Consider the following 26,104-nt stretch of genomic DNA (forward strand, 5'->3'; position numbering starts at 1 on the left):
AGACAAATACTTCAAAGTATAATTTTTTTTAATTACCAGCAGTGAAGCAATGGAAAGAGAATAGTTAAACTGCATTTTTGCAGCCTGCGAACACTTCCAGAGCCTCGCATGAGGTCTGGTAGCCAGCAATTGGTGCTGGAGCAGGCGAGGGGAGGGATCCAGGTCCTTATGGCACATCACGTGCGCCCAGCCCACCCCCAAGTTGCTTTTTGCTCCCTTAGTTGTGCAGCAAACAGCTGAGGAGGGAATGGTCCACCAAGAGCAGCTGCCAAGTGAGAGTGGCTGTGGGAGCACAGCTTCAGTCTGCCTTTCTCATCAGACGGACAAGGCTTCGTGCACTCTCATTGAGGCAAGAGGCTGCTCTGCTGCACGCTCCCCACACTCAGGCTGCTCCAGAGGAATAAATATCAGGAACTTCATACTGTGAGAAGGAAGTTTCTTATTATTAGTGTAATTTAAAAATGCTGGGGACCATAACAATCACGGGTAAGGCAGTGTGGCATTGCTAAAACGTAAGCACATTCCTTTTTTTTTTTTTTATTTTTTTTTTATTTTTTCCCCCCTTTCTGCTGGTTAGTGCCTGGCTTTGCATGTGTGACATCTGGTGACTTTGTGCTGCAGCAGTTTTATGACTTGCTGGGGTGGGGCGAGCTGTGGTGTGCATGCTAGAACGCTCCTTGGGCTCTCAGAAGTATTGTTTTACTTTCGATAGATTTCCTGGTGGTGTAGTTGGAGTTAAAAGGTCTGCCTTAAATATTTCATCAGAATGAGAATCATTTCACAGTGAAGGCTGCTGAAATTTTAAAACTTCTTGTCACTTCAATTGCATGCTTGAAGTGGCACTTGTATTGCAAGACTTTTATAAACTAGAGGACGCTTACTTCTTTTTTTTTCCTGCAGTATTGGACTGTGACACAGGGTCTGAAATCTAGCAGCAACAATCAAGGGCTACAATGCTTTTTATTTCTTGATTAAGAAAAAATATCATAATGCGGTCAAATATCTTAGAGGCTAAATACAGTCAAATGTAAGGAAATGTAGAAGTAGGCATCATTTAGGTATTGTAAAAAATTTTGCATGAGAGAAGTTAAGCTGTTATTCTTTTTTACTAATTATAATGAATCAAAAATCCAGAGGAGATTAACACCGTGGTGTGGAGGTGGGTGTTTGGGTCCCAGTAGGATTCCAGCCTGGGATTTTAAAATCTTGATGTTACATGCATAGGACTCTGCATCTTGTTTAAGAAAGTAGTGCATGAGCCACTGAAGTGGTTGAGCTAACACTATAAACTAACTGGGCTTTCTGAAAAGATATTACTATTTGCAGGATTGAAAAGCTAAAAGGAAAAAATACTTTGCGCTGCTGCTTTTGCACAGGCTTTTTTCTTTATCTGGAAACTAAGTGGTACTACAATTTTTATACTTTAAAAAAAAAGAAAAAAAAAAGGTTTTCCGTAAAGGTAACTAATTTGCATCAGAACTTCCCTCAGATTGATGATGTCTCTTGTAATTTACTAAGTCTTTTTTTATTGCCTTGTATGAATATTTGTTTGTTTGCTTTTATCTTATTTGCTGGCATTAGTGAACCAATTCAACAAATAGTGGGGGCTTATTCATGCAAAGTACTCTAGTGTTACAATGCCTACTGACAACAAAGCCTGCAGAAGTCCAGCTCCATTTGGAGCTGACCCTGGGGAGGACTGTACGTGATTTGAATCAGTTAGTAGGGGAGGAGATATCCTACTGCTGTTTACAATAGGGTTTTCATTAAACTCGATGTTTAATGAGCTTATCACATGCTGAGTCTTTTTCCTCAAGGGTTCTCTATTTTTTTATTTCCTTTTATTGTTAGTATTTAAAGGTTAAACTGTTTTTCAATAGCAATTTCTTCGTAGGGTTGCACAGTTTGATCATCTGAGGTTTTCCTTATTAAATAATTCTTGTGGAAACTTGGGTTTTCACTGTAGCACAACTGCTTCTGTAGTACATTTTGCAAGAAGTGCATCTAGCTCATGGTATGGGTTATTCTTTGAAGGGACGGGGTGCATTTCCTTATTGGTAAGCGGGAGTGTATTAAGCTATCATTTGTCTAATTAGTGTAGCTCAAGCTAAAACTCCTTTGTTTGTGTGTGATGTCTGTTATCCTTTATGCAGATGCTTTGACAAAGAAAACTTCCAATCTGTTTCCCATTGTGTGTTTTCATTAGTCATTAGGGGCTCTCAAAAATGTCACAACAACGACTAAGCCATGTTGCTTATCCCTTCCTTGCTCTTAGCAGAGCAGCTATTTTTCTCAAATACCCAAGTGCATCTGTCTTAGGTTTAGTGATTACATTCTATTTTAAAAAGCAAAACAGAGTTGCAGAACATGAGATGCGGATGGTATGGATAACCATGAAATTTCATAAATATTTGCAGCATGCTGGTCTGGTTCACAGGCAGAACAGCTGGACTAGTTTGAGAGCAGTTTATTATTGTGAATTCGTTTAATGAAGAATCTTTAAATACAGTAACTGTATATCCAAGCCACGGTTAATGACCTTTCTGTTAAAAAAGAGAATAATTTTGTTGGGTCTTAACTACTGGTTTTTGAACTTCAGTGCTGTTTTGTGAAACATTGAACTGAATGAAGAAATATCTAAAAACCTTGAATGAATGAAATTTATAACATCCCACGCTGGAATCTGAGAACTTAGTCTCTAGGTTGGAGCAGACAAGTACAGCTAAAGCACAAACTTCTAAAAATAAAAGGTTTATGAGGAATGTTTTAGCATCACAGCGGAAATGATCGTGCTTTCTTTTAGTTTCTTTCAATAGAGGTTATGTGTGATGTCCTTTTCTGGGGACATTGGTTTTGCTTTCTTAAGTCTATGCTATGATAAATTACAGCTGTTTTGTAACTTTTTCCTCCTTTCTTTTTTAAACGAGACACACAAGTATGTGAAAACTTAAGACTTAACTTTGGGTGCCTCCCAAGTACCAGAGAATTGACGACTGAATTTAAGGGGACTTGTTAATGCTTTGACAGAAGAACAGGATTAGAAAGCTCATGAATTGCAATTATGCACTGTGAAATTTATGTGAAATATTTGTAAATCCTTCTGTTTTATTTAATTTTTCTGAAAGAAACCCTTCCCCACAATTAACACTGAGTCTGACCTTAGAAATAATTGAGGGAATAGAATCAGGAGGGAAGAAGTGTGTGCTTTCCATTAGAGAAATATTTATACGTTGAAGCAGAAACATAAATACCATGAGTAGTAGGGAAAGGAAGCAAGAATCTGAAATATTGTCAAAAAGCAGCAGTTGTACAGATTTTGGTACATTAAACTGTGTAGTTAAAAGCAACAACAAAATCCCCACCTTTGTTAAAAAAAAATATAACACCTGGATATATTCCTGCTTAATTCTGTTACTACGGGGGGCTTTTTGTTTGATTTACTGAAATTCATCACCTGAAATTTGAGGTCGAAGGAATTAAGGAATAAAGTTCAGTTCTTGCACACTGTGATGAAAACCCAAAAGCACAACTTTTCATTGTTGTTTAAGTTTCACTAATAATCCCCAATAGATGACTTGTTCCAAATAAACCTGTTTAGGGTAGGTTTTCTGTAGCTGTTGTTGTTTCAAACCATGTATTTTAATTACTGCTTCTCCATTTGTATTAGTTCTTGCCTTCAAATATTTCTACTAATAATTAAAGGAATTGTGCCATTAAGGGAAAATGTATTTTATGAATGAAAGCTTGGTGTTAAATGCGAAATATCAAAGACACTCGGTTAAAATTCTTCTTTAAATTACATTCTCCTGTGTCATTGCCACATGAGCTTTAGAGCAGTAGGTGTTCTGCACAAGTTGTATTTGTGGCAAATCCAGGTACAATGGAGGCAAATGATTCTGAAATCACCTCTTGGCTCTGCGGCTTCAGTTTTCCTTCAGGCTCAAGCAAGCCTACCAAGGATATTGTGTATGTGACTACAAGCAGGATCTGGCCACAAATACTTAAACATCGAATAAAACAAAACAACAACATGAAAAAGTCTTCTGGAGTCTCTCAGTGGCCAGTTGGGTTTGAAACACGGGGCTCAGGGTGTGTGTGACATCCATCTGATAGATTTAGAATGCAGGGAATTTATGGAAAAAATCCAGCACAGCACTGCAAATCCTTAGGGGGAAAAGTCAACCAGCTCCAGATGTTGACATGGTTGACTGCGAGCACATGAAGTGCTGCGGATTTAACTCTTGCAGTCAGAGAGCTGCTTTTCCCTCTGGCGCCTACCAGCAGAGGAACACGTTTGCACTTCAGAAACAGGCGAGATGGTGGGAGCAGTTAAGTCATGCTGCCACAGTGGCTCTCAGCCTGCTAAAACAGGAGTGCTATGAATTCATTTCATTTTTAATGTAACGAGTTAGAAAATAGTCTAAGAATATTAATTTTCCAACATCTGATCAGTATACTGCTCATAAAAATGCAAATAAACTCTCACTGTGGACTAAGCGACTAAAGAAATTTGGGGGATGGGGGGTAGGGACCAAGCACTTCTCATTACCCGAGGCCTTCAATATCATATGTTTCCTTTGGGATAAAGGAGACCACTTGCAGTGATTAAAACACAAACAGCACCTTGATTTAATTTTAAAATATTTGGTAGTTTAACTGGTACATAAGCAGTTAAAATAGAATTTCAGCTCTAGTTCTTAGCCCCAGTGGATTTAAATAGCGAAGTGGATCAATGTTATGATATGACCTATGACTTTTTTTTTATCATTGCCTCTGGATATAGTTTTATTGCACTGTTTTCCTTCATGAGCCCGTAGCTCATGCATCCCTACCCCAGGACAGACCTGAAGAAACTGTGTTCATAAGTGTTTTACTAGGCTTTTTTCTATTAAAAGAAGTATTTTGATGAAGATCTCCTGTGTTTCTTAAAGATACTTTCGAATTCAATAAATTCATTAACAAAGAGCTAGCTGCCCTGCCAAAATACCTGTGGCAGTGATGTGCTGCAATGCTCTGAACAATATCTTGTGTGAGTAACTTCCGAAGTGGAGTTACTCATTGTTTGTTTTGCATTCAGAAGTGCCCTGAAATGTTTGAGCACCAAGAATGTCATTAATAAAACGTCATTAAAGAATCCAACTGCTAAAGAAAGAGCAAGTTCAGCATGTACGGTTGGCTTCTCAGGTCTTCTGTTTACTACATGTATGTGCCCATGGGATGGAGAAGTATCCTTTGTCACCTTGCAGAAGCATCACTTGGGTATGCATCTCCCTGCAGCTTGTCACCAAGCAGTGGCAGCAGCCCCCTGGCAGCATGCAAGGCAGCCATCTGGAATGGCATTGCCCTGCTCAGTGCTGAGGAAACACATCCAAAATGGACTTGGTTGAAAGGGGCTGGTGCAGTGATCTCAATGGGATAGAGCAGAAGGAAGCAGGTGAAGCAGAGACTGGGAACAACAGCAGCGTGTCGCTCGATAGCTGGCATCCAGGCTCTGTGTTACCTTGGGGTGCAATACCCACTGCCTGTGCTACAAGGGAGTGATGCAAGAGTGATGTGTGTAGCATAGCTGCAGCTTTTCTGACTGGTATTAAAAGTACATCTTCACTTTTCTTTATTTTTTTTATTTTTTTATTTTTTTTTTACCTTTTGCAGTTTGTTTATAAAAGTATTGCAAGGCGGTGTGTTTGCTGGACCCACAAAGGAGACCTACTTGCTGTCAACCTCCTTTAATGGTTTATAAAAGTTTACCCCAGTGCCTCTAAACTTCTGTGTCCTCTTTATTCTTATGATTCCATTTGCCATCTTACTATATACTCACTGGACATGCAGGTTTTGCAGTAGTTTTTTGGCTCTTTTTGCCTGCAAAGCTTTTAACAGATATCTACTCACTGTCCTAGTATGTTATTCTATTTGTAAATCAATGCATTCATAAGCAAAAAATCTCGACTACTTATGATTTTGAAGAGATGCCTTTATAAACTCTTCATTATCTCTTACTTCAGATATAACTCATTCATTTACATTCTGTATCATTCCCCTCTTGCAGTAAACCAGTTTACCTGTAAACCTCTGAAACTCCTCTTAAACACTAAACTTGTGTTCTAGGAATTAACAAAAGAAAAACGAGCAAAAAGAAATGCCGTCTCAACTGTAACTATAAACTTTTTTTCAAAGCTTTTGTTTGTTTGTTTGTTTGTTTTTTTCTGAAATAGTAAATATGCCTTCCCCAGGACTGCTTGCAAGAGAGGAGAGCCCTTACAAAGATGTCTTCAGCTGCTTAGCAGTTGCCCACAGTGATCCATGACTGTCTCTTTACCTCTTCTCTCCTCCCACTGTCTTTCTGCTTCTCCTCTTTCCTGCATAGAGCCAGCATTCCTGGCTGGCTCACAGCCCTGGTTTTTGCTCTACCTTTATCTGAGTCATGTCAGATGGAGACAGAGCGTCCCAGATGTGAGAGGAAGCGTGCTGGCATTAGTGCAGGATTGAGGAGTAACAGGAGGGAGGCTCTATAGACCTTGTTTCTATAGGAGATAGTAAAAGGTTTGGCTCATAAACAAATCTGTGTTTAACATTAAATGATAAGTGTTTAATTTCATAGCTGGTTGACCCAGGGGAAAAACAGACATAAAAACAAAGCAAACAACAACAACAAAAAAAACTTGTAACTTACACAAAGGGAAGAAATATCACCTTCTCCATGCAGGAAAAAAAGAGGAGTTAATATGTTGCTGTATTGAAAACAGTGGTATTTGCAAGCTTTGTTGTCATAGATACATACATACATGTGTATATATAAATATAAACAAATATACATATATGTATATATCTACAGATGTCCCTTTATCTCTCTATATGTATATGGGGTATAGTCTATATATATATGGGGTATACTAAAGATCTAAAGTATGCCTGTTACTAAATATTTTTAAAATGTGATATGTACCCCAGTATTTGAAGAAATGCCTCTGACTTTATGAATCCCTATTGAGCCATGATAAGCTTCCTGTTAAATTACATAGTTTGATGGCAATGACAATGCACTTCTTTCTGGACCTAAGAATAAATGAACATAGATAGCAAAGTGGTTCCTTGCCTTTATCATTACGTGGTCTTAGTGTGCAGCTCTGTAATGTTTGATTCATAAGAGTCCAAGAACATTAGGAAAATAAACACAAAGTGTTTTCTTCCTTTGTTAACCATCTTAAAATGAGAAGTGAGCTCAAATGTGTTGTTGCTGCTTCGAGCTGTGCTTAGAACTTTATTTCCCTTCCCTACCCTGCCAATGACTGAAGTGTTCTTACAGTGAGTTATTTTTGCTTGTGGACTGTACTGATGTTTGCAAGAGGTTTATTACCAATGGAGTAATAATCTTTGCTTCTTCAAATATATACATATTTCTTCTTACCTGGCTCAGGCACAGATTACTCAATTTGAAAATTTCTATCATTGTTTGAAAAGTTCAGGGAGCTAGGGTGTTATCAGAGGTTAGACTTCTAAGAGAATTAGGAGTGAACAATTAAAGTAAATAATTTTAAACAGCTAGATAAGGAGAAAAAAAAAAAACAGCTTATGTCTGTTGAGAAGCAACAACCAGTAGGCTGCTGATAGTGAATATAAACATAATTTGCCCTCCATGTAGCTATTAGAAGGCAGTGTACTTGTAGATTTAGTTTTACTTATTATTTAGTTGTGTTTCAGCCTTACCTTAGCGCATGTTGTGTATACTCTTACAAAGATGCAGTTCTTTCTAAAGAGGTCGTAAGCAAACAGAGGCAGGGAAGCATCTAAACTGGAAGGTACTTCTAGAGCTCAGCTGGTCCAGTCCCTGGCAAAGGAAGGCTCACAGCAGTTAGATCCAACTTGAAGATGGTTCAAATAAAAACAAATTCATTTTGGGGAATGCAGTGATGCATGTACTTTTGAAAGTTGTCTCCTGCATGCCCTTGGGCATCAAAGTAGCACATACACAATGTAAAGATGAGGGCACTGCCTTCTCCCAAGATGTTGCCACTAACATTGGATTATTTTTTTTGGTCCAAAATTCTTTCAAACAAATGTTAAACTTGCATTTAGGCTTAATACAATAGTTTGTTAATAATTTGTAAGAACGTGTTACTTATTTGGGGGTATGTAGAGCTTACAGTTTTGTGCTTTTAAATGGATGTGTGCTGGCTTTTTAACTGCTGTATTTCAGGGGGATTAATTTATATGCCAGTCTGTGAATTTAGGCAGCTCATGGCTAGAGGGAGTGATAATGCTTAAATTGTCCCAGCAAGACTGAGAGGCTGGCTGCCAGTGTCCTGAAGGAAAAACTCAAACAGTGCTCAAGAAAGCAGCAATGCAAACACAGACGTGTGAGAACTGGAGGGTAGAATTTTACCTGCTTGCATAGTAACAACTTCGTTATTTTCAGGCGGTGTGGAATTGCTACGTATGAGGTTTCTGTCTGGCAACAGCAGTGATGTGATGTATGGGAGAATTCCAAGGTTCACAATCTTTAAACCAAATACGTTGTAATGTAACTGTTCTGGGCTTTACAGGTTTTCAGAAAAATAGGGAATTTCCCATGGGCATTTTAACATCTTACCATTCTTTTGGGACAGAGCTGTAAAATGAGCTTTCCTTTTCTTGCTGTAATTTTAAGTCAACATTTCTCCACCACTCCCACCCCTCTAGGTTTCCTTCTACCTGGAAAGGATTCTGAGTTTTACTTCAGAAATTATTGCACATGTTGTTCTTTACGTTCTTTGAGTATTGATTGGAGAGAAATTAATTTTTTGTCTCTTAAGTTTGTGTTAAATTCCAAAAGAAGAAAAATACTGCAAAAGAGAGGAAGAGAATGAGCTCTAAAGGTGCATTTGCAAATAAACTTTGAAAGGATATTTACAATGAAGTGAGAAAGGAAAGGAATTACAGTAATCTTAGGTCAGAAAAACTAGTCCTTAAAAATTTTAAGAGAGGCATGCAGATAAAGGAACATGTATGTTTAGGAAAGCTTGATAAAACTGTAGAAAAATAGCGTATATCTGTACCTAAAGGTATAATATAACATTAAATCAAGAAGGAAATTAACTAAATTAACTTTTTTTTCCCCCCTTTTTTTTTTTTTTTTTTAAACAGTTGAACAAACAGAACATTCCGGTGTAATTCTGAAGGAAGACACCCAAACTATGGAGACAAGTCCATCTGACTCAAGCACCAAAGATGGTGTAGATGCTGAGAAAGAGGATGCTCATGTAGTTAAACAGTTGCCATCTTTGGAAGAAGATGCAGAAGACCTTGAACAAGCATCTGAGCCACCGTCATATGATCTGGGCTTTAAAAAGGTTTTTAAATTTGTTGGATTCAGATTCACAGTGAAGAAAGAGAAGACAGGAAAATCAGAACCAGTTCAGCTGCTTACTGTAAAAAAGGAAACACAAGTCACTGAAGGAGCTGATGATCAAAAAGAAGTCAGCTCAGAAGAAACAGTGATGCCTGAAGATGCACCCTCTGCAGAAGACAACACCAAAGATGCACTGAAAAATGAAAAAACGGAAGACGAATCTCCTAAAACACCAGAAGCAAATGAGATTAGTTCTCAGTCATCTGCTTTAGCCAATGATACTGCATCACCATTAAGAAAATTTTTTTCTCAGGGATTGGCTGGATTTAGAAAAAAGAAGAGTTTTAGGAAGCCCAAAGAAGATGAACAACCATCTCCTACAAAAGAAGAAGAGCAAGAAAAAGAGGGGGCAACATTAACAACTGAAACCAGTGAAAAGGAGAAATCTGAGTCTGAGAAGCAAGTTGAAGAGAAGAATGTGACAGCAGTAACCATTGAAACGCATGAGAAAGAACAAACAGAAGATGAAAAACAAGAGCCTAAGACTGAAACAGCCATAGGAGTTGATGCAAGTGAGAAGGAAAAGCTACTAGAGCATGATGAGCAGGATGTAGTGACAACTGTTGCTACAGCAAGTGCAAAGGAGGAAAAAGCTGAAGAAGATCAAGAAGGTAAATTAATAGAAGTCACAGAAAATATTGGTAAAAAGGAAGAAAAAACTGAAGAAGGAGAGAAGGAAAGTGAAGTGACAGAGAAACCACTAATAACAATCCCTGTAATCACAGACAGTGTGAATGGAGAACTGAAGGCATCCTCAGAAGTCCTACCTGTAGGAGAAAATCTGGAGTCAACAGGAAAATGTAAAATAAGTGACAGAACTGAAATATCCTCTGAAGAGAAACTTGAAGCAGGATCTTCATTGGCAAGTAGTGAAGAGTTTAAAAAGTCTGAAGGAATAGAAGGAAGTAAACCTGTGTCACTGGTGAAAGAAATGTTTGATGAAAAATCAGAGAAAGCAGAATTGAAAATTTCACCCATGGCAGAAGATGCCACTGAAACACAAGGAGAAGCTCATGATAAAACCACAGAGAAGGCAGCAAGCAAAGGCCATGAGACAGAACTGACTCTGGAGGCTGCTGGATCAAAGTCCTTTTCTACTTCTGAACAGTCATTTGATACCGCAGATGATCAACGATCAGTCAAACCCACTGATGAAGGGCTACAAGGCAAAATTGGTGAAATTGTGACTGATAGTACTAAACCAGGTGAAATAACCACAGAAATAGCTCCTGAAGAAGCAGCTGGAAAGAGGCCTCCAGAAGGTATCACAAATGAAGCTGAACTGCTCTCTTCTCAAGAAAAAACTAAATTACAAGGCAGTCCTTTAAAGAAACTCTTTACGGGTACTGGATTAAAAAAACTGTCTGGAAAGAAGCATAAAGGCAAAAGAGAAGAATCTAAGTTAGGGGAACAGGGAGAACTAACTCAACACTTATCAGATTCCCCAGATAGCCCGGAAGAACAAAAGGTGGAGAGTTCTGCTTCTTCTCCTGAGGAGCTGAATGAAATTCCTTCTTTGGAAAAATCTGCAGATGGAATGCAGGTCTCTGAAAATGAAGATGCTGCAATTTCAGATGTGGAGAGAAAAAGAGAAAGTGTTACGCCTTGGGCATCATTTAAAAAGATGGTGACTCCCAAGAAACGTGTCAGAAGACCTTCTGAAAGTGATAAAGAAGAAGAAATTGATAAGACAAAGAGCACTGCAGTGCCTGCAACTGAAAATGGAGCTGAAGAAAGTCAGGTAGAGTTAAAAGAAAATGGAATGGACCAGAAAACAGAGAAAGTCACAGAAGAGCCCAAAAGAAAGGTTGACACCTCTGTGTCTTGGGAAGCCTTTATATGTGTAGGCTCTTCAAAGAAAAGAGCCAGGAAATCATCATCATCTGATGAAGAAGCTGAGCATAAATTTGGTCAAGATGGCCAAAAAATAGAAGAATCTGGACAGAGCAAAGAAACAGCAACAGATGCAATTCTTACTAGTTCTCAGGAGAGTGATCAAGGACAAGGGAATTCCTCTCCAGAACAAGCTGGAAGCCCATCTGAAGGTGAAGGTATTTCAACATGGGAGTCATTTAAAAGGTTAGTCACTCCAAGAAGGAAATCCAAAACCAGAATGGAAGAGAGAACCGAAGACTCTGTTGTGGGATCTAGCCTGGAACATTCAACATCGGATGGTGAGCCTGGAAAAGATGAATCATGGGTTCCATTTAGAAAACTTATGCCTGGCCGTAGGAAGAAAAAGTCAGATGGAAAGCCAGAACCAACTCATCTTAAACAAGCAAGAGAAGACATGGCAGAAACAGCTGAGGAAGATTCAGATATTCCAGCTGTTGTTCCTTTGTCTGAATATGAAGCAGCAGAGCAAGAGAAAATTGAAGCCCAGAAAGTGAAAGATGCTGAAGCAATGAAAAAACAAACCTCAGAGGAAGAAGGAGCAGAAAAATTAGAAGACACCCTAGAAGTTAAGCAACCCAGTGAAGGGCTGGTACATGCAGTCACTGTTACTGTTGTGGAAGGGGAAAGAGCTGTTACCAGTATTGAAGAAAGGTCACCATCGTGGATATCTGCTGCTCTGACAGAGTGCATTGAGCAGGCAGAAGAAGAGGAAGAGAAAGAAACTGAGAAAGCATTTGAATCAGAAGTTGTTGTAGAACAAGCAGTGGTAGTTGCTAAGACAGCGCCGGAGACGAGAAAGGATCTTAGTGATGATACCACAGCAAGTGAGCTAGAGTTAACCTCAGAGGCAGTGACGGCTCTGGAGGAGACAGCTGAAGCTTCCTGTGCTGAAGAAACAATGGAAGTATCCTTTGCTGAGGAGACAACTGAGATGGTTTCTGCTGTTTCACAGTTGCTAGAAACCCCAGATACTACAGAAGAAGTTACACCAGTACAAGAAGTAGAAGCCACTGAACAAAATTTGAAAGAATTAGAGAAGCAGACGCAAAAAGTTCTTCACGAAGTTGCTGAAAGAGTAAAGTCATCAGAAGTAGCACAGATGGTTAGTGAAAGAACCATGACACCAGCTGTAGTTACAACAGTGCAAGAAGTTGAGTCAGAAGTGAAGGATGATGCTACAGATGAGAAAGTTGCAGGTCAGGAAACAGTTTTGCTTGATCAGTCCTTGAAAAGAGAAGAACACACAGAGGATGATGTCCAGCCCCCGGAAAGTGCAGAGAGCATTCAGGACAGAGATAAAATTGAAGAGAGAGGACATGAAGGTTCAGAAAGAAGTGAATTATCTGCTGCAGTGAAAGAAAGCACAGAAGGATATGAAAATGTGGATGTATTGAGAGATGAAAGGCAGTGGCAGGCATGTGAGGAAGAAATTGTAGAAGACCAAGAGATATCTGAAATGCAGAGGACAGTTGAGGAACCTTCATCACAAGATAGCAAAACTGTCACTCCTGAGGAAGAGCCATTAACAAAGCAGGAGCCTTCAGAACAAGAGAAACTGCCCCTAGCAGAGTTAACAGTAGATGAGATGAGAGATGAATGTATTCCAGAAGTCCAGGCTGCAGTAAGTATTACATAAGATACTAAGGTTGATCTGTCAAAGAAAAAATCAGCAAGTGTTAACTTGATTTAGAGTCAGGTTGTGGCAATAGTCCTGTCAAAGACCTTCCTTGTGCAACATGAGGCATCTGAAGTTTGTTTTTAGTGAGACAGACACGGATGTCCAGAAGGAGCAGCCACTGATGCTCATGTGCAGTGATGTGGATGCAATGACTGCAGAAAGGGGGTGGGAGATGGTGTGCATGGATCAGAAGGTGCTGAAAACGATTGCCACTGGGGCTCCTGCACAGCACTCTGTGACTGAAGATATTATATGAAAACATATGATGCAGCTGTGATGCATATGATACCAGACATAGCAGGTGGTATCTTTAGTCATAGGCAGAGATACAGTTGTATCTGAAACACTTCTGCAAAGGCAGGAAAAGAAATGATACCATTATCTCTATGTGTGTACAGAAGTTATTGTGACTGATGCGTTCCTATCTTCTTACCTACGTCTCCACCATCTTTCTGGCTGTCTTGGTTTCAAGTGCTGTCAGCTGTCCCTTGCTTTGAGCTGCCCTTTATTTTCTGAGCTGTGTCCCGACACACCGGATGTGCTGGGATCTTGGTAACCTGCTAATCTCAGTGTCCTTATAACATTCCTCTCCTCCTGGTCACCTCTTCTGGTGCTTTCACCCAGAACATTCTCAGTCTCTCCCTGCTTGTACCCTTCTTTAAGGATCTGTTACGATTCTCCACAGGTGCAGAACGAGACCGAAGATGAAACCTCTGCCTTGGGGCTTCCAGGTGAAGAGCCCGTGAAGCTTGAAGGAGAGGATGAAACTCTCACCGCAGGACCAGTGTGTACAGAAGCAGTTGTCACTGTGGTCCCTGTTGAACCTGAAAGACAAGGCAAAATTCCTGAGCTAGACTCACAAGAGCAAACTTGTACTGAAAGAGTTCCTAGCAAGGCACCTGCCCAGGAAGAGGAAGAAGATGCTGCACTCCTTGGAGTAAAAAGCACAGAAGTCATTGCTGTTGAGGTCCCGATGCAGAATGAGGTAGAAACCTGTGCCCTTACCTCTGAAACCACAGCCTCAGAAGCAGCAGAAGCTGCTGAGCAGAGTGTGAGGGATGGGGATGTCAGGCAGATAGTGACAAAAGATCCCGTCCCCATCCTAGAGCCAAAATGCACAGAAACAACTGAAAGCCTCTCCCAGAGCGATGAAGTCAAAGGAGGCAAAATAGAAGATGCCATGCTTAAAACTGAAACACACTCCCCAAGCGATAAGGCTCTTACTGAGGTCACCCCCCAGACTGAAGGAGACAGCATATCTAATGCAGCATCAGCGTGCCTAGGTATCACTGAAAATGGAAGCACTCCCCTCACTGACATAAGTCCTAAGACAAGTGAAAAACAAAGCAGCTTAGTTGAAGAAAGGTCTGCAGAAACAGCACAAGAACTTGTAGAAACCTTGAACTGTCAAGACCTTCAGAAAGTAGAAAGCATAAATGGGCAATTGATGGAAGGAGCCAAAGAAGTATTTGAATCTGGAGAACAGGAAGCTGTGAGGGGTGATGAATGTTGTTCAACAGATGTCCAGCAAGAGGTTTTAACTGCGCAGGAGGAGCACCCCGACTCAGCCTTCCTATCAGCTGAGAGCTCGGAGGCTCAGAAAATGCCTGTGCCTGTAGCAGCTGCAGCAGTTGAAGAGCATGTCATGGCAGAAACCGTCACGCCCACAGACACAACAGCCGAAACTGCAGAGCCCTTGGCAACCACACCAGAGCAAATGGTTTCTGATGAGGTCCCATTTACCACCCTTGACACTTCAGGCAGTGAAAGTGCACAGTCTGGTAGGGCAGAAGCACCCGAGCCTCAAGTAAGTCCCGCTTACATGAATGGAATACCAGAGAGTCCCCAGAGCACTGGACTACCCGAACAGCATGCTGCTCCTTTAAGCGATGGTCTCTCCCTCACCCACACAGAATTTGAGGCGGATGTTGTTCCTTCTGGGACTATAGAGTCCCAGAGTACAAAAATTGTACTGAATGTCATCCAGACGGCCGTTAATAAACTTGCGGAAACAGAAGAGGCCTTTGAGTCAGAGCAGCACATTAAGACCGTAGGAAAAAGCCCATCAGGTACAATTATACCTGAACTTCTGGAAAACATGCATGCAGATCACCAGTTCCTAGTAAAAAAGGAAGAGATATCAAGTATGGAACAAGAGCTCCAGCAATCCAAAGTAGAGAAACATGCTACATTAATAGAGTCTGCAGAAATTCATGCAACTGTAGGAAAAACAAAAGACGTGCTGTTAACTTGTGAGGTGCTGGAAGATGGACAAAGTCAGAATTCTCTTCATATTGTGCCTACCCCTGACGACATTTCAAGGGAGAGTGTAAGACTTCAGAAATCAGCATTAGAGCTAAGTACTTCAGAAGATTCAACCAAAGATGTACACCCACTAAAACTGAAGGAAAAGGAGGTTGGGCAGGTTACAGAAATCTCAGACCAACATATAGGTCAGCAAACGTGTGCAGAAAGGGAGGAAGAACAACGTCACCTACCGGTGGAGGATGGGAAGATGCAGACGTGGCAGGATGATGGTTGCCAAGAAGGAGGCACGTCTTGTGATGGTGCACAAAGTCAGAACTCGTTGGCTCCTGAGGCCTTGAATGTAAGTAGCAATTTCAGCCAGCAATTTCTTCTTCTCCCCAAAGTAGATTTTGCACTCTCTACAACTGTTGTGTCTCTCCTCTCCCTTTTTTTTCTTTTTTTTCTTTTTTTTTTTTTTAATTCCAGTGAAAGACAAGCACTCCCTGTTTCAACCAACAGGCCACGGATTTCCCTATATGCACCTACTCTACACCTTATTTGTTTTCTGTACAGCTGTGCTCACATTAAAGGCCTTTGTCTTGACCTGTGGTTTAGGGTGGTATTTCTGGGAGATAGAACATGTAGTTTCCAGTTTTCCAAGATACATTAAACATAGCCATACAGATGCGTATAAGATTTAATCCACAGACATTTTTTTTTTTTTTTTTTACTTTATCTTAGAGGTGAGTGTTGCCTTACATGGTAAACTTGAAGTGCCTTGTTCCCAAAGCTCTTTATACTTCAGTGAAATCCAAATCAGAGAAGGTGATAGGTATAGTCTTTCTCTTTGCTATTTACTGTTTTTGCTTAACTAAGCCATGTGACTGTCTTCAAATCCATTTCTAAAACTGCTTGGGAAAGATAAGATAATTTTGAGAGTAAGTTGTCATTAATACAGGGTTTTCTTTGTACCGTCTTCTTACTTTCAGATGTGCTAAGTATCCATGTGGCATTTGGAGAGATGCTGGTCCTAGAGAACAACTGACAATCCTGTGACAGAACCAGGAGCTTAATTCACTACCCTTTATTCTTGGATGTTAACATCTGCTCTTTTGAAGACTTCACATTTTTTGTCATTGTCATTAAAAAACAATGCCTTTAATGTTGGGTATATCTACACGTGTTCCATTCAAAGGTCATTTGCCTCTGCCCAAAATATCCCATTTAGACTGGAGATGCACAACTGAGTGAATGGACAGACCACTAAAATTTGTGCCACAGTTATTACCGTCCCCTCACTTAACGTGTCCTGTCTGTGCCCTGACTTCCTGAATCCCTTCATTCATCCCCAAATCCCCTACCTCCTTTCTGCAGTCTCCCTTACCCCAAACATCTTCCGTAGCTGCCTTGATCTGACCTACAAGTGGCCACAGCTGCTGCTCCACTTCTGTGCTGAGGGGAAAGAGGAGAGCTGACAGATGAGAACACACGAGACTTCTGGCTGACTAGCAGACACGTCTAGCAAACAGCAGGAACTGGATCACGCACAAATCCTTGAGCAAGATGCTCAAGATTGCTGCCTTTCAGTCCCATTCAGGTATCTCCATCCATCCTTCAGTTGTGTTTGCGCAGGCCTGATTTAGTCAGAAATTACTTCTACAGCGTAGCTTGAAAGGAGATTGAGAATGCTCTTTTTCTGTTGTTCAAGACTTCAGGTTTCAGGACTGGACTGTAATGTGTTGAATATTTATATGTATGTCTTAAACCCAGTTCTGATTTTATTGTAGAGCTATGATACTTCTGTACTGTTTAGGCGTACCCTTAAAGGAATTTTGTAGAGTAGCCTGGAGAGGAAATGGATACTGGTGGAGTGGAATTTGATAACATGTAGTTTCCTATTTATTGTTCCAGGTTTTTCCCTTTGTAAAATCTCTCCAAAACTTGGCTGTCATGCTTTGAATATTTATATGTATATCCTAAGCCCAGTTCTGATTTTAATGTAGAACTATGGTATTTCTAAAGACAAAAGGAGAGCCCTGACCTGTGTCAGATCCAACTGTGTTGACCAACATCACTTCAACTTGCAGTCCTCCCAGGTTTCTGAGAACCCTTCAGACTTATTATTTCCCTGCTGTCTTACTTGTACAGCAACCCCAGCTGTACCACAACACCTAAATCGCACCCTGCTCAGTCCTGGTCACTACCCCATTCATCCCCAAGTCTTTCCTCCACCCGCACCATCTAACATCCAGGCAGGTAGTGAATTCTGCTTTGGATTGCAAAAGACAGAAGAGAAGTTTGGGGTGCTGAAATCCTAAAAGTCTTCACCTAAGGTGGATTGGACTGAGAACAGCTGCAGACCAGGGTGAGCTGGGTGATCTAAAGGAGAAAGAGGCCTCAAGCCTGAGAGTCCTGGGATGTCTGTCCCTAACAGGAGTAGGTGTTCCCTTTTGTTTGTTTACATTAAAATCAAACACGGGGTACCAGTCACAGCTCTGATTTCTAAAGTGAAGGTTACAGATCGCACTTTGTGAAAAGCGATGCCCACCAAGTTGAACAATAGCTCACTATCCTACCTGTATAGTAATTTATTTTAAAAACAACTTTTAGTGTACAAATGCTCTTGTTATGGCAGGTGCTTGCCTCTCCTCGGGGCTGCACGTACAGCAAGCAATGCGACTGATTGCACTGGTGTGATTGCACCATCTGGTGCTGCCCTGCGTGGAAGCATCAAAAGATTTTTCCTTACCTCAGAGCAAATTATATAAATATTTAAAGCCAAACAATGTGGTTTCAAACAATCCAGTCTGTCTTTGTCCATTGTTAGTGGCAGCTTTCCCCCTTAGCTTTGGGCAATTCCAACAACTTCGGTTGGTTTCCACAGGTTTAAGTTGGCTTGCAAGTTAATCATGCTCTTAATAACACCTCACAAGTGCAAACTTGGCTGAATTTGTACAAATTGTGTACCTATGTACGTTAAGCCATATTGCAATGACTGCAGCAGGTAAAATGAAATAACAATAGCATGACCTGTGTAATCCTGATTCTTATGTTTGTAGCTCCAAAGCTGTTAATAATATGTAAAGTTAACTCTTGTCTGAACCTCATTTAAATAAAGCTAGCTTTATCACAATGTAAATTGTCTGTTGGTAGTAATTGGGCAGGCAAGTGCTTAAACTTGCTTGTTTTCTCCATTAATCCAGGGCCTAGGTAAGCAATGCAACAACCATAACTATAAAACAAATACAAAAGCTTCTTGTAACTGACAGCTAAAAATATATATTGCACCTGAAACCATGCTAACGGTGCAAGGAGCATGACTCCACCTAAATATCCTCCTTTGTTCCAGCGTATTGCTTTGGCCTCTGAAACTCTCATTTGAGACTGTGACTTCTGGCTTGTGCTTAAAAGCTTGAAGCTTTCTTTAATCCAATGTATTGGGTTACTGAATTTGATTTTGTGTTTTTAATGTAGATTTTCATTGATTAAATAAAATACAACTACCAATTTGTTCTAATGTGTGTACGTGTTGTTTTTTTTTCAGCTTGCTCACTGTAAATTACTTTTTGATGGTTGATTAATCTTCAGAGTTAGATTTGCTCATGATGATTGTTGTTAACGGATGTTCAGCTTTTCATGTGAATTAAAGGAGCTAATTACAGAATTAAATGGCAACTTGGGTATAAGTTTCTATAAAATATGCATGTACTATTAAGATACTTCACAAAATTGTGAGGAAAAAAAAATCCATTAAATTCAAGATAGATAATAGTATTCAGTGAGCCAGGATGAAAAATCAGTAAACCACATGCTTTGTACAGACTCACACTTGAACTCATTTTGTAAAAGCTACATTTGTGTTCTTGTCTCAGCTATGAAGCTGAGATGCTAAATTCACTATCAGCAAACACCTGCTCTGGTCACAGTAAATGCAGACACTGAAGTCTTCTGCCCATCCTTATGCAAGGTTTGTGCATTTATGATATCCTGATACTTGGTAATGTGAAGGACCCTGAACAGGCATCAGTATAGGGACTGGCAACCGAGCCACCTGAATCAGCAGGAGGCTGTTTTGTTGGAAATAGCTTGAGTATCCTGCCTGTTAGCTCAAGCTCTGGAAGCAGACCTGGCTCTCCCCTTCAGACCTGGAGCATATGGGAGGCAGCTGTGCTCGCGGAGGAACCTGCACAGCCTGGATACAGCAAGTGCCTGGGGACGGGCCGGCAGCTTGCCAGAAACAGGATTCCTGAGACGGTCACATCTGGATGCCGAATTCTGGATGTTTGTTGGTCACGCAGCCACGTGGGAGGGGAGTGGGCCTGAGGAAGCTGGTGGCCGTGCAAGGAAAGGTATGGTTTGGTATGAGGAGCAACAAGGAATTGTGGCCCGGTGGGACTGGCAGCACAGGGTGTTGAGTCCTGGCTTTGGGGAGATGGGCGAGAAGTGGCAAAAGAAGGGGTGTGAACATATCTAGGGTGCTGCTAGTAAGGTGAAAGCTTAGCCACAATATTTATATCTAATTTAGGGCTGATGGAATTCCTAGTTGGATGCTAAGTCTAGTCATTACAAAAGTGAGAATGAAAGATAAAGAATCCACGATCTACTCATTGTTATATACAACATAAACCAAACAGACAAACAAAGCAATTCCACCACGCCCGCCCCCAGAAACCCCACCAAATTGAAGTGAGTTCCCTTTGTGTGTGTGTAGATAGAAAACTAGCTTTACAAGAAATAAGGTTGATCGATAAAACCTAACTGCTGCAGAAGGCCATGGTGTAACTTCTGTGATGAAGACCTTTTTAAAGAATATGCTCATACATACCAGCATAAGTACTAAGAATAATCTGTTCATATCTTTTAAGTTACACTTAGCAATGAATCGAAAATGCTGTGAAGCTAGTGATTTCCCTTTCTGCAGGAGATGGCAGGAGTGGCAGCTTTTACAATTTGATAAAAACAAGAAACATAAAAATATCTGGACAACCAATTATGACCTTTAAAGAATAAAGTTCAGTGTAGCTCTATTTTTCCCCTCAGGGTTATTTTCTTGAGTAATAGAAAGGGAGAGGCTGAGAATGGATAATGGGTTTAGATAAAGGGGGTCTGGATAACTGAATAATCCACTATAGATAAAGGGCATGGACCAAAGTTTAGAAGGTTACATTTGAATTTTAAATGAGTTATACTGAAATATTAATGATTCTTCTGCTTAGAAGAGCTTAAAATAGGCTGTCGAAAGAGGAGTGCTGAGGTTAGCCTGTTTTAATGTTCCAGTGAGAAATCGCTGCTTGATTCTGTTGTGAGCTCAAAATGTAACCAAATCATGGGAACAGAGCGTCAGTAACAAACAAACAAAAAAAAAGATACTCTGATTTTAAGCAGAGAAAATGAAGTAGGGGGAGTAGCAGTGATCGCAGATGGAGAATTAACTTTTTTTTACTCCAGGCTAGGAGAAGGTGACCTGTGCTGAAGTAGGGACACCTCTGAGGGAACATGAGTGAAAGGTAACTATCTACCAGACTCCCTGCCAAAAGAGGTGGTGTAAGTTTACATGGATGGGAAGGGAACACTGCATTAATTCATGGAAGAAAATCCACCGAGAGATTTCAAATATGCAGAAAGCACAGCTGAGTCAGGAAGTCCCAAAACTGAGTCTGGGAAAGTATAAATATAAGGGGAAGTACCACATGTGCTTGTCCTGTACTTACACCCTGCCTCAGGTACCCACTTAGAGCTACTGTCTGCAACAGGATCTAATATTACAGTTGTGTTTTGTAGTACAACGCTATTGTGCTTTTACTTACTGGAATACTTTAGAATCAAAACATGCCTGAAGTTAGCATAAGGCAAAAAAAAAAATGTGTTTTGTTTTGTTTTTTCCTGACTCACTGTCCATGTTGTTTGTCAGACTGAGGCTGTCTGACAGCTGTGCTTTCTCCTCCCCTCAGGAGGTAGTTACTTTTGCTCTGCCTCTCGGGAATGGCAATGGCTGCTGGTTCTGCTGCTGTTCAGAGATTGTGCCCAGAAACTGAGGGAGTTAAGTTTTTCTGATTTGATTTGTCACCTGCCTCCAAAACCTCCTGTCATCAGGATTTCTGGCAGGTTTCTTCTCTCTCTGCCCAAGATATTGCATAGAGATAGCTTTTGGTCAGAGACACATTGATTTCCCCTAAAGGTAAGCCTTTTGTGGTCTGCTGAAAATGACAGTAATTGAAGCCCTCCTTAGATGCGTAACTACTTCCACCTACTTCTCAGAAATATCCCACAATCCTGGTAACAAAGCACTATTGCCCTCCATTTACTAGATCATGAATCAATTTTTATCCAGGAAAGCTATAAGAGCTCTGCGTCAGACCACAGCAACTGCTCCTGCTCCCAGAGAAGGAGGCAACATAATCTCTCTGTGTCCAACAGGAGTCCTCTTCTCTGCCCCAGTATTCCCTCCAAGGCCACCCCCTCAGAGAAGGTAAGGACACTAATGCTCACACAGCAGCTGAAGGTAGACCAACTCTTCAGTAGTTCTATAATTGAGGATGACTAAGGTACCACATGCACTACAGACAGCACAAGCTGTTCAACAGAGTTCAGAGGATAAGCTTTTTCTGTGCCAGTTGTTTTCAAGAAAGACATTACCATTGCTTCTGCAGTAATACTGCTGACACCAGGAGCATCTGTCTCTTCTACGGCCTCAGATGTAGCAGATTCCTGGTGCCATGTGGGCTGACTACAGCATCCTCTGTTATTCAAAGATTTGCAGTCCTCACTTCACACTTTGCCATTTGTTAACAATGCTTAATTAAACCAGGTGTGGAGAAAGGGCATTGTATTTTTACTTTGGCAAACAAGAAAGATCTGAGTTCCCTTTGTTTACTTTTAACCAAATCTACAGACATCTGTTAGTTAGCCAACTAAGGGCAACGCCTAATCATCATAAACACACAGACACGGGAAAATCAGAGAAACAATGATAGGTGGAGGAACCTTGGTAACCTAATCAGTGAAAACCTAATCAGTGATAATTAGAGCGCACTGAATTGGCTGTTTCCTAAGACCATCCCTGGAGGAGACCATTGTCCCAGGTGTGAAACCCACCAGGATGAGTCAACAGGGAAACTCCCCAGAAAACTGCCATCTGAAACTGATAAGGGATCCATGGGATGCAGGAGGAAGAACACTTGGGGACTGTATAAAACTGACTACAGGATCTTTGAAGGGGGATATGGGAATGGGTTAAGAATTAGGGAGTGTTTAGAGGGCAGAACAAAGGTGAGGAAGGAAATAATTGAGGCAGATTGGAGAGGAACAGCTGTAGGATAAAGAGGGAAGAAAGGGCTGATTGAATGTAAGGGTGGCTGATCAGCAACTTGTCAGACTGAGCCCTGTGCTTGATCAGCACAGTCAGTCCCCTACCCTGTGTAAATCTGATTCCTTACTGCCTCCTGTGTGGCTGTGATCTCTGCATGTGCAGGTACAAACACCATGGGGCAGGAGCAGAGGTCTGCGTGCCAGCAGCTGGGTGAGCCACGACCTCGGGGCTCCTGGTGCTGCTGCCAGTGGTTGGAGCAGGGCAGGGGGCTGCTGCTGGACAGGCTGAGGGCCCAAAGCCCACAGCAGGAGCAACCCATGTGTTGTGGGGGCTATATTGCAGTGGCGGACTCCAATCCTAAACAAGGGGAGAGAAGGAGCAGGATCAGGCCACCTGAGTGCTGTGGGTGTGCATCCGGGTGCTGGTAAAGACAGAGCTTTCTCTCTGTGTTAACCTCTGTGCCTGGACATTTATGTATTTGTGTGTGTATGCACACTGGCAGGATGTGCTCAAGCTCTGTCTCCACATGGGACCTGGGGATGTGGAGCTGCATCAGCCTCCCACCCGCCACTGGGACAGGCAGTGCTGGGGCTGAGAGTGGCCTCCCCTTAGCCTTGTACTTTCCTTGCATAGCTGGAACACAGTGTGTAGGGAACATTCAGCATTTCCCCCCAGTAAATCATTTCTGCTGCCCAGCTGTTGGCTCGTGTCTGTCTCCTGGCAGCTCTGCTGACAGTGAGGGCAGAACCCCCCGGAGGCTCACTGCCCCTTCCCCACGTGGCCTCACCCGAGGCCAGGCTGTCCTGTGGATGCTGTTTGTGGTGGCCTGGCAGCACCTCCTGCCTCCAGCACCTCTTTCTGCAGGAACTGGGTGCTCAGGAAAAGGAAAAGCTTCTCCTTCAGGAAAGGCCGCTCCCCTCCTGAGTGCTGGCTTTACTGCCCTTATTCCAGCTGTTCCAAGAGGGGGGCAGTAAGGATCCATTCTGCCCACTTGGGCTGGCCAGTGCGGCCTCTGGGCGTGGAGGTGCCACTACAGAAAGGCTCTGTGGGACACCAGGAGCCTGCCTCTGCCATGGGCTGCTGGACAGCGAGCCAGGAGGCCCGGGTGGCTGCACTGGTGTGACTGCACCATCTAGTGCTGTCCTTTGCATGCTTGCAGCCGGTCCTTCTGCCGGCAGGAGGCTCGGCTGGTTTCTCACAGGTCGACACTGTACCCGTGGTGGTTTTACCCAGCTGGGCAGCTGAGCTCCACCACAACTGCTCTCCCACTGCCCCTCCTCAAAGGGAAAGTGGGAGAAGATACTATGGAAAGGACTTAAGGGTTGAGATAAGGACAGGGAGATCACTTAACAATTATCATCACAGGCAAAACAGACTCAGAGTAGGGAGGTTAATGCAATTTATTGCCTATTACTAACAAGCTAGAGCAGTGAGAGACTAAAAGCAAATTAAAACCACCTTCCCCCCGTCCACCTTCTTCTACATCCTCCCTGCAAGCTGCACAAGGGAACAGGGAATGGGGGCTGCGGTCAGTCCCTGAGGCTTCATCTCTGCTGCGTCCTTCCCCAACTGAGCCTGTGGGGGCTGCCCACAGGCAGCAGCTCTCCAAGCACTGCTCCCACACGGCTCTGTACCACGGGGTCCATCCCCCAGGAGCAAACTGCTCCAGCATGTGTCCCCCTCGGGTGGGCGGCAGCTCCCCCCAGACCCCCTGCTCCTCTCCACGGGCTGCAGCTCCGGCCCAGGGCCTGCTCCTGCGGGGGCTCTCCATGGGCCGCAGCCTCCTCCAGGCCACATCCACCTGCTCCCCCGGGGGCTCCTCCACCCATGGGGGGGCTGCAGCGTGGAGATCTGCTCCACGTGGGACCCACGAGCTGCAGGGGGACAGCCTGCTCCACCAGGGGACTCTGCACAGGCAGCAGGGGAACTGCTGCTGCGTGCCTGGAGCACCTCCTGCCCTCCTGCTGCACTCACCTGGGGGGCTGCAGGGCTGCTGCTCACTCCTCTCTCCCAGCTGCTTTTGTGCAGCAGGTTTTTTTTTTTTTTTTTTTTTTTTTTTTTTCCCATTTCTTAAATCTGCTCTCACAAAGGTGCAAACAACATCACGTACTGGCTCAGCTCTGGACAGTGGTGGGTCCCTTATGGAGAAGGCTGGAGCTGGCCCTTATCTGACACAGGGCAGCTTCTGGCCTTGTCTCACAAAGGCCACCTCTGCAGTGCCCATCTACTAAAACCTTGCCACATAAGCCCAATACAACACCTCCAGTGCACCTAGAACTGTATCTGAGGCATCATTGCCACAGAAATCAGGCCCCGGACTCTTGCAATGCTATTGCTAACATGGAAACCCAACCAGAAGCCAACATTCAAAGCTGCCCAGGCAGGAGTGAGGCTGGAATGGGCTCCCCGGAGCAGAGTGACTTCTGCAGCCCCAGTTAAAGGGGTCCTCTTGGCTGTTTCTGCAGGAGACCTCCTGTTTCATAAATAACCCAAAAGCTGGAGAAATTGATGTTGCAAAGCAGCTACTTCAAGCCACTGTCTGCTGTTACATGAGCTTTCATCCAGCTTGGAAAGTCATTAAAGAGGAAAAAGAATTACAGTGCTAGCTTGCATTGGTGATGTGTGCATAAGATGCACATGTAGAATAACAAACTACTTCAGTAGTTTCTAGCAGAAAAATCCAGATTCAGCTCTAGATTATGAGCTGTGCTCAGTACCAGTGTGAATCAAGTCAGGAATAAATAAGGCAGTGGTGGAAATAAATGTCTGTGGCTGTTCCCTCAGCTCCTGTCAGGTGTTGCCCTAGCACACAGCTCCTGCTAAGGCCTGGTGCTGGCTGGTAGCAGCCCTGTTTGTCTCAGTAAGAGCAGCACGTGCACGGGGTACCAAGGGCAGAAGAGGACAAGGTCTGCAGTTATTGCACCTTTACAAGAGTAACTCCTTGATAGTTTCTGATCAAAGCCTTCTGAAGTGGATCCATCAGCTGCTAGGCTCATGTGCTCAGAGTGTCACAGGGGATGCCTGCAGTGTGATGGAAAAGGAAAGATGAGCATTCTCACTCCCAGCTAGGCAACTGTTTTGTTCATAAGTGCATGAGTTAGTGACTTTGTGAGTTAATGAGAGGGTGAATTAATGAAGCAACTATTTAGAGAATTAAGAAGTTGGACTAATCTATCAAAAGGGGATTGTACCCTTGCTAATGAGCTCATGAAAGAAAGCTTGATTCACAGAGTATGTTGCTCTGTGAATGTGAGAGACCCAAATGAACCGTGACATTTTATCAGTGTCAGAAGTTGGATCTCTCTCTGACACGTCTGTTGGCAGGGACGAGCTGCTTCACCATGCCAACTGAGGCAATTGGTTAAGTGTGTGCGTGTCATGGTGACAAATGAAAAACTGAATAACGAGTGTCAACAACCGGGAGATAAATTTGGGAAAGAGGGACTGTGAAAATCTAACTGAGATGTATCTTCGGCAGAAAGCTGTTGCAAGGATGCTAACAAAATTTGGCATGAGTTTTAAGATAGGTTTCTGGTAATTTAAAGAAGGGAAGAGGGAAAGATGCTATGTGTTGGCTACTAGGCCGTTG

The 26,104-nt window shown here is 42.5% G+C and overlaps 1 protein-coding gene across 2 annotated transcripts in view; it reads left to right on the forward strand.

The window, feature by feature from the left end:
* AKAP12 (A-kinase anchoring protein 12) overlaps positions 1-18,723 on the forward strand; it is a 30,548-nt gene extending 11,825 nt beyond the window's left edge. Inside the window, exons 3-5 of one of the 2 annotated variants that reach the window (XM_082756093.1) lie at positions 9,121-12,902; positions 13,645-15,567; positions 15,693-15,809. In XM_082756093.1, coding sequence (XP_082612219.1) covers positions 9,121-12,902; positions 13,645-15,567; positions 15,693-15,695 — 5,708 coding nt within the window. In that variant the 3' untranslated portion in view covers positions 15,696-15,809. Of the gene's footprint in view, positions 1-9,120; positions 12,903-13,644; positions 15,568-15,692; positions 15,810-16,195 lie in introns of those variants that run through there. The other variant, XM_082756092.1, reaches the window with a different exon arrangement.
* Positions 18,724-26,104: the final 7,381 nt, after the last annotated feature.

Source organism: Aythya marila (assembly GCF_965140915.1).
Source record: "Aythya marila genome assembly, chromosome: 3".
NCBI lineage: Eukaryota > Metazoa > Chordata > Aves > Anseriformes > Anatidae > Aythya > Aythya marila.